This window comes from Glycine soja, chromosome 12 (assembly GCF_004193775.1).
Source record: "Glycine soja cultivar W05 chromosome 12, ASM419377v2, whole genome shotgun sequence".
Taxonomy (NCBI): Eukaryota; Viridiplantae; Streptophyta; class Magnoliopsida; order Fabales; family Fabaceae; genus Glycine; species Glycine soja.
This window is the reverse complement of record NC_041013.1, coordinates 25449188-25458086: the sequence shown is the minus strand read 5'-3', so window position 1 is coordinate 25458086 and position 8899 is coordinate 25449188. Positions and strand designations below refer to the sequence as shown.

Below are 8899 nucleotides of genomic sequence, written 5' to 3'. Positions count from 1 at the left end.
TGTCTAAGGTCGAGCATCGTGTTCGTTGCACTCGAGCATCGTCAGAAGTCTGTGCTTCTTCTCCTTCGCCACCTCACGTAGGTATGTTTGGTCTAATCCTGTATAAATATTTGATTGCATTCATGTATCGCACACTTAGTGAACTAAACATGGCTAGGGTTTCTCATATTTAACTCAAGCATCGTGACAACTTTGTGCTTCTTCTCCTTAGTGAAGTTTCCCTTACCCTTATTGTGTTCTTCTAACAGTTTAAGAGTTAACGCCTATTATTGGAGTTTAACAGTTTCCCTTACCCTTATTGTGTTCTTGTAATAGTTTAAGAGTTAACGCCTATTATTGGAGTTTAACAGTTTCCCTTACCCTTATTGTGTTCTTGTAACAGTTTAAGAGTTAACGCCTATTATTGGAGTTTAACAGTTTCCCTTACCCTTATTGTGTTCTTGTAACAGTTTAAGAGTTTAAGAGTTAACGCCTCCTAGTTCCTAAAACCTTCCTTAAGATTAGAGGACCATTGGTTAAAATGAAGAGTAAAATCCTTGTCCATTTCTTTGATCCACGACCATTTTTTTTTAACCGCCAAGAATAAATATATTAATAGATAAGAGTACCAGGGGTACTACATGAAACACAGGAGAAGAAACTCCTGAAAGGATACAAAAAACATGACCCTCTCGTGAGGAAACCCACAAACCCCTCCCTACAAAGCAAACTTAAACAAAAACTAAGGACATTGCTGAGGACCAGTGGTGAAAAGGAGCATAGAAATTCTTTTCCCACCCCTTGAGCCAAGTCCAAGTGAGGAAAATAGAATTATCTATCAACTTATGAATATCAAACGCCTGATTGTGAAACACCAAGTCATTTATGGATTGCCAGATTGACTTTGTAGCAGCCAACCACCAAGTCTTCCTTCTTCTAGTAATATTCTTTCCTCCAGTTGTAGTTGAGGTGTGAAGAAAATTAGCCATGGGACTATTATGTAGAGCTGTGCCTTCCTTAACCCAAGTGAAGAATTCCCACCATAGTGGCAGCACTTTATCGCAAGTGAAGAACAAATAGGATGCAGTTTCGGGTTGAGTTTGACATAGAGGGCATAGGTCATTGTCAAGCTGGATTTGTCTCCTAGAAAGATTATCCTTAGTAGGGAGTCTATCCCAGAGCAGCCTCTAAGCAAAAGACAGAACCTTAGGGGGGACTTTAAGATCCCAAAGCTGGTGAAAACCCGAATCTTGATCTTCCAAAAGCTGCTCTACTTTAATGAGGTTGTAGGCTGATTTAGTAGAGAAGATGCCATTAGGTTCAGCTCCCCACAGCCAGGTATCTTTCAGGGTACCACAAATTCTGATAGCAGCAATAGTCTCTAAGAAAGTTGATGCTACCCCCATCTCGCTATCAAATAGATTACGTCTCCAAGAGAAATTCCATTCCCACCCATGCTCGGAAAAGTACCTCATGTCTTCAACAGAATGCAATCTTTGGGAAGAGATTTGGTATAATTCTGAGAATCGTTCTTTAAACGGTACCCCACCATCAGCCCAAGGCAGCTAGAGAGAGAGAAAAAATAGAGAAAGAGAATGATAGTAAGGGAGAAGTTCATTTATGTTCCAAATTTCAGTGACATGATTGATTCATTGATTAAATTCCAAGCAGCATGGCTAAAAGCTTTTGAGTTCTGCCCTTAATTGTTTTTTATTCTTCTGTATTTTATACTTGTTTTTCTATAATTCATTTCATCATCATTGTAACTATAGCTGCCCATTATAAAATAGCTTAGACAATCTAGGTCTGCTGCTTCTGAACCTTTTATTTATCCTTGAAGTAGTTTAATTTTTTTATTTATTTGTGTTCTAATAGTGAAGAGTGAAGACTGAAGTTGTTCTGTCAGACTCGTTGATTTTCCTTTCATTTCGACGGAAGCCTAAGCAATACACTGCCACTGAATTGCCAGTAAGAAAAATTGGTCATGAAACACACACACACACACACACATATGATAGAAACACACAGACACACACTGATGACACACACACACACATCATACAAAGACACACACACACACTGATGACACACACACACACATCATACAAAGACACACACACAAGTTTGATAACAAATTTGTTGAATTATACATGCAAAAATTTGTTCAGTTCTGACTTGTTAGATGTGACAAGGTAGCTGGCCTCTTCATAAGGTACTTATCTAAGTTTAACTTAAATTCTACTGCAGTGGTGATGACCTACTAATATTAGTGAAAACAAATTTGCCTACTATACCTTAGTTAATTTGTTCACAGTTGTAAAAAATGAATTGATTTTAACTTGAGTTATTCGTATTTTAAGTTTTCAAATATGCTTGCATGATTGTTTTTTTTTGCACTGCAAAAATCTGAAGATGGAAGTCTGTCTCCATTCCATTTAACCAACACCAAGTGTGGAATAGATACTACCTTATGCACCACTTTTTTAGGAATTTTGAAGAATGACAGTAGGTAGATAGGAAGCGCTGTTAGGAATATCCTGTCTCCCATAGAGAGACATCTCTGCTTCCATTTGGCTACCTTAGATTCAAACTTACTGATGACAGGCTGCCAAACATCCCAGCTTTTAGAGGTGGACCCTACTGGAATTCCAAGGTAAGAAAAAGGAAATTCCAGCTGGCCACAATTAAGGTAGCTAGCTGCTTCCCTGCACCAGTCCAAAGATTTACCCAAGCACCCAAATTGGCTTTTAGCATAGTTAATCTTGAGTCCTGAAACCAACTCGAAAATTCTGAGGATAGATTTCATGACTCTAACATTAGCTGTAGTTGCAGTTCCAAAAAACAGTGTATCATCTGCATACTGCAAGATGTTAATCTCCTCCTTTTGCCTCCCCACTTTATAGCTGCTGAAAAGGTTTTTGGAGACAGTTGTCCTCATCAAACCAGTGAGTCCCTCAGCTGCTATATTAAATAGGAAAGGTGCAAGGGGATCTCCTTGCCTCAGTCGCCTCTCAGGCAAAAATTCTCTAGTAGTGCTGCCATTGATCAAAATTGATATAGTTGCACTAGAAAGGCATCCATGGATCCATTTTCCCCATCTTTCACAAAATCCCATCCTCATCATCATATAGTTTAGGAATCCCCAAGAAACTGAGTCATAAGCTTTTTCAAAGTCAAGTTTGAAAATCATGCAGGGGTTATTTTTGAATTTAGCTTCAGCTAAGACCTCATTAGCTATCATTACACCATGGAGGATATGTCTGCCTTTGAGGAAAGCAATTTGCACAGAACTGTATCTTTCAAGTGACTTTGGATAGGGTAAGCACTAATCTCATCCAAGAAAGCCACAGTTACTCCCTCCTCATGTTCAAATAGGTGTCTCCTCCATTTCAAATCCCATCTCCAAATATTCTGGTAGAAGCTACCCATGGTTGAAATAAGATCGTTCTGCTGCTTACTAATGGTGAAGAGCTAAGGGTATTTGTGATCCAGACTGCAGCCCTCTCCCAGCCAATTGTCTTTCCAAAATCGAATTTTATCCCCACAACCTGCCTTCCACACCAGATTTTGATGAATAATCTTGAAGTCATTGTGCTGATATATCTTCCTGAGATCTCTCCACCAATGGGAGTCCCAGCAATGGACTCTGCCATTCTGCAAGGCTGGCCATCCCCCATACTTTGAATTTATAACCCTGACCCAGAACTGATTCTGCTTAGAATGTAATTCCCAAATCCATCTTCCCATGAGAGCAGCATTAAATTTAATCATATTTTTTATTCCCAAACCGCCTTCCTTCTTGTGAAGACAAATTTCATCCCATTTGACCCAAGGAATCTTCTTTTGATCATGCCCCCACCCCACATAAAATTCCTTTGCAGAGAAACCAATCTATCAACTATTCTTTGGGGTAACTTAAAGAAGGATAATAGATAGATTGGTAAAGCGTTCAAAACAAAATTTATCAGATTAACCCTGCCAGCCATAGATAAGCTTTTCTGGTTCCATTTAGTGAGTTTAGCTTCAAATTTGCTGATCAAAGGCTCCCATACCACCTGATTTGAGGATCTGACCCCAATGGGGATGCCCAAGTAGTTGAAGGGAATCCCCATCTGCCTACAGTTCAGAAAGTGAGCAGCTTCTTGAGACCAGTTAACATAATCTCCAAAAATTCCGAATTGACTCTTAGCATAGTTGATTTTCAGACCAGAGGCCATCTCAAAGCCTCTAAGCATTGCCTTCAAAACAATAACATTTTCCAAGGAAGCTTGACCAATGAAAACAATATCATCAGCGTATTGGAGAATATTAATAGGCTCTTTTTGTTTTCCAACCAAGTAGCTACGGTACAGATTTTTTACAATGGCCTGTCTCATCATTCAAATGAGACCTTCCCCCACTAAGTTAAACAACAAAGGGGCTAGAGGGTCCCCTTATCTCAGACCTCGAGTAGGAGCGAATTCTTTAGTCGGACTACCATTAACTAAAATGGAAATAGATGCTGATTGAAGGCAGGCAGCAATCCATTGTCTCCATTTAGTACAGAATCCTAGTCTTGACAGCATGTAGTCCAAGAAAGACCAAGATACTGTATCATAGGCCTTTTCAAAATCCACTTTAAAGACCATAACTGGCTGCTTTGTCTTCATAGCTTCCTCCACCACCTCATTAAGGATCAGAATTCCATGAAGGATATATCTATCCTTTATGAAGGCTGATTGCCTTTCATCAACAATACCCGAAATAACGGTCCTCAACCTGTTTGCCAAAAGCTTGGATATGACTTTGTACATGCAGCCGATGAGAGAAATAGGCCTGTAGTCATTTAAGGATTGAGGATGATTTGATTTAGGGATAAGGGCCATGAAGGAAGCATTGCTGCCTCTAGGAAAGCTTCCATGGCAGTGGAACTCATCCACAAATCTCCTGAATTCAGGTCTTAGAATCTTCTAAAAAGCCTTAATAAAGTTGAAATTAAAACCATCGGGACCCGGGCATCTATCACCACCACAACTCCAAACAGCATCTTTAATCTCTTGATCAGAAAAAGGGGCAATGAGTCCCTCTCTTTGATTCTGATCAATGGAGTGGAAGAAAACCCCATCAAGGGTGGGTCTGAAACTCTTATCTTTAGAAAATCTATGAAGGAAGAAATTAAAAGCTTCATTCTTAATTCGGTCAGGTTGTTGAACCCAATTCCCATCAATGAAGAGACCCTGAAGAGCATTATAGTTTCTTCTGACATTTATAGCTTTGTGAAAATAAGCTGTATTACTATCACCTTCCTTAATCCATTTATCTCTAGATTTTTGTCTCAGCAGGGATTCATAAGCATTTGAAACCTCCCACAGCTCTTGTTGCAGTAATTTCTTGACTTTGACCTCCTCTTGAGATAAAACTCTATCACCAGCTGTAGTTTCCAAGTCATTAAGCTTCTGTCTCAAATTCTGGATTCGACTAACATTGATATCAGCAATATCTTTACTCCATTGTTTGATGGTATTTTTAAGATTTCTCAGCTTGTTTTTAAGGACAATGCCCCCCCATCCACCCTGCTGATCCTTAGACCAAGACTCCTGCACCAGCTTTTGATATCCTTTTTGGTTGAGCCACAAGTCCAGCACCCTAAAGGGCTTAGGGCCCCAATCAACCAGTTTAGTTTTCAAAATTACAGGGCAATGGTCAGAGTAATCTCTGTGGAGAACATGCTGGGATGAGTCAGGCCATAGGGCTAGCCATTGATCTAACACTAGGAATCTGTCAAGTCTGCTCTTGACAGAACCTAGGAGTGATTATAAAATAGAAAAACTAAGATGAATTTAATTGAAATTACTGCTTTGTTATCATTCTTGATGGATGTTCTAGCATTCATGAGTATTGACTTTGGTTTAATGGCTTCCATTTCTTACTATATGATTAAATCCTGCTCTGATATTGGATGACCATTGGTTGAAATGAATACCAAAATCTTCTCCAAATGTGTCAGCCATGTCCATGACCATTGGTTTTTTTTTTCAGGTTATCATAGACTACTTTTAATTGACATTGTTGTTTAAGGTCGTTCGGGTTATAGCAACTCCAGGTACGTACGTAGGAACTAGCATGTATATACTGCTGTTTCATTTAAAATATTATATAGTGGTGTTTGCTTTAAAATGTTATATACTGGTGTTTGATGTAAAATGTTGCATACTGGTTTCAATGAATGAGGAATTGAGTCCCTTAGGAAATGAATTTTTTTTTTGGAAGGGATAAAATATATATATTATTAAAATGATCAAAGCAGTACAAGTGGTACTGGAATAAAAGAAATACAAGCACCTCTGGTGCTGGCCTCCAAAAAACTCCAAGCTAGTTAGAGCAACCCACCAAAAAATCAGAAGATTCCTGTGATGCCATATAATGCTAGTTAGAGCAACCCACCAAGCACTCCATGTACTCTGATTTGTGTTTGTCCCAAACCCAACACAAAATTGAACAAAATGATTTAATGGGGAGGCTGGAAGAGGTCCTACAGCCTTGATCCATCCCATTGATTCCCACCACATATTTATTGTCCTTTTACAATTAAAGAAGAGATGCCCCACTTCCTCCTGCCCTTGGCCACAGAGTGGGCAACCAGCATCTTGAATATCCACATGTCTCCTTAACAGATTCCCTTTGGTGGGGAGCCTGTCTTTAAGAAGTCTCCAAATGAAAACTGCTGCCCTTGGGGGTATATTCAGATTCCAAATTAGTTTAGAAAACCTGTCTTGTGAACCAGAATCATTTAGCTTCAGCATTAGGCTATAAGCTGACTTGGTGGAGTACACACCGTTAGGTTCAGCTTTCCACATCATAATGTCCTTCACATTTCTCTGAATACATATAGATGTAATGTCTTCCATAAAGCTCACAGCCAAGTCATGTTCATGATAAAAAAGATTTCTCCTCCACTGCAAATCCCATCTCCAATTGTCCTGGGAGAAATTACCCATCATTGAAATGAGGTTGTGTTGCTGACTGCTTATCATGAAAAGTTGGTTGTATTGCTGTTAAAGAGTGCATTCGCCTACCCATCTGTCATGCCAGAAATCAATTCTGTCACCACAACCTATCTTCCAAACCATGTTTTGATGAAAAATGTTGTGCTGAGACTGATGGTAAATCTTCCTCAGATCCTTCCACCAATTGGAAAATCCCCTTTTATCTCTTCGAAGCTGGAACTCCTTCCATCCACCATATTTGGAGTTAATAATTCTGGCCCATAGCTGCTTTTGTTCAGAAGCTAGGGCCCATTTCCATTTTCCCAGTTGGATACCCAAATAATAGAAAGGGGTTTCTATTTGTCTGCAGTTCAGAAGTAGGGCTGCCTCATTTACCCAGTTGACCATCCCTCCAATAATCCCAAACTGACTTTGGCATAGTTGATCTTTAATCCAGAAGCCAATTTAAAACCTCGCAGCAAAGCCTTCAAAACTAGAACATTCTCCCAAAGAGCCTCTCCCTCAAAAGCCGTGTCGTCAGCATATTGCAAAATATTAGTGGGCTCCTTATTCTTCCCAACCAAGTAGCTTCTATATATTTTTTTTTTGGAAGGCAAAATTAGATATATATTAATATATGTAAAAACAGTACAAGTGGTACTGGATATAGGAAATACAAGGCACCATTGGTGCTGCCCTCCAAAAAGCCCAAGCTACCCCGCCTAAAAAGGTTATCCCATACAGGTTTAACCAAAGGAATCCGAGATGTTGGAAGACCAATGGTTAAAACTGATGTTGTAACCTTTTTGTCTAGCCTTTAACCAAGACCATATTGAGAACATAGCATCTTCCATGACCTTCTGTGGCTCGAAAGGTTTGTTCTGGAATATGAGGAATTCCTATGCTTCCATATAGTACTTGTCAACGCAACCCACCATCCACAGCAAGTACTGTGATTTCTCTCAGCTCCAAAACCATCACAAAAACTGAAGAAAATGGTCCACTGGAGAGACTGATAGAGGTCCCATAGCCTGAATCCAGCTCATGGACTCCCACCAAAGCCCTAGTATCTTCTTGCAATTGAAAAATAGATGCCCCACCTCCTCTTGCACATCACCACATAAAGGACAAGCAGTATCCTGAATGTTCACCCCTCTCCTTGAAAGATTAGCTCTAGTGGGGAGTCTGCCACTTAAAAGCTTCCAAGTGAAAACTGCATGTTTTGGAGGGATTTTCATATTCCAAAGTAACTGTGATGTTCTCCTATCCAAGGCTGGTGAAGAAAGAGTTATCAGTAGATTATAGGCAGACTTAGTGGTATACACCCCACTAGGGTCAGCTTTCCATAACATAACATCTTTAACATATCTCTGAATGTACATGGAATTGATCTCCTCCATAAAATTCACAGCTTGATCACTCTCATAATCAAACAGATTCCTCCGCCACTTGAGATTCCAACTCCACCTATCTTGGTCAAAAGTCCCCATCATAGAAATGAGATCATCTTGCTGTTCATTGATGAGAAACAGCTGATTGTATTTCTGTTGGAGAGTAAAATCCTCCCTATCCACTTGTCTTTCCAGAAATAAACTTTATCCCACAACCCACCTTCCATTTCATGCAATGCTAAAAAATGCTCTGCCCATCATAATGATACAACTTTCTTAGATCCCTCCACCAACCAGAATATCTTCCTTGAGCCCGAGCAGACTGCAAGGCCTCCCAACCTCCATACTTAGAATTGATAATCCTAACCCAAAGCTGTTGGTGATCAGAAGCTATGGCCCAAATCCATTTGCCCAACAAAGTTGTATTAAATTTTGCTATGTCTTTTATCCCTAGGCCCCCCTCACAATTGGGAAGACAGACGATGTCCCATTTCACCCAAGGAATTTTTTTATTATCTTGGTCTCCTCCCCACAGAAAGTTCCTCTGCAACTTTACCAATCTGT

The 8899-nt window shown here is 39.7% G+C and overlaps 2 protein-coding genes across 2 annotated transcripts; both read right to left on the bottom strand.

Annotated features, from left to right (window-relative positions):
- Positions 1-1166: 1166 nt before the first annotated feature.
- LOC114378886 lies at positions 1167-3656 on the bottom strand. The gene is made up of 3 exons (XM_028337476.1): positions 3438-3656; positions 2558-3304; positions 1167-1544 (listed from the first exon to the last, which is right to left on the bottom strand). The coding sequence occupies exons 1-3, from the start codon at positions 3654-3656 to the stop codon at positions 1167-1169; spliced, it is 1344 nt and encodes a 447-aa protein (XP_028193277.1).
- Positions 3657-7921: 4265 nt separating this feature from the next.
- Positions 7922-8434, bottom strand: LOC114378885. The gene has a single exon (XM_028337474.1). It carries the CDS (start codon positions 8432-8434, stop codon positions 7922-7924), a length of 513 nt encoding a protein of 170 aa, XP_028193275.1.
- Positions 8435-8899: the final 465 nt, after the last annotated feature.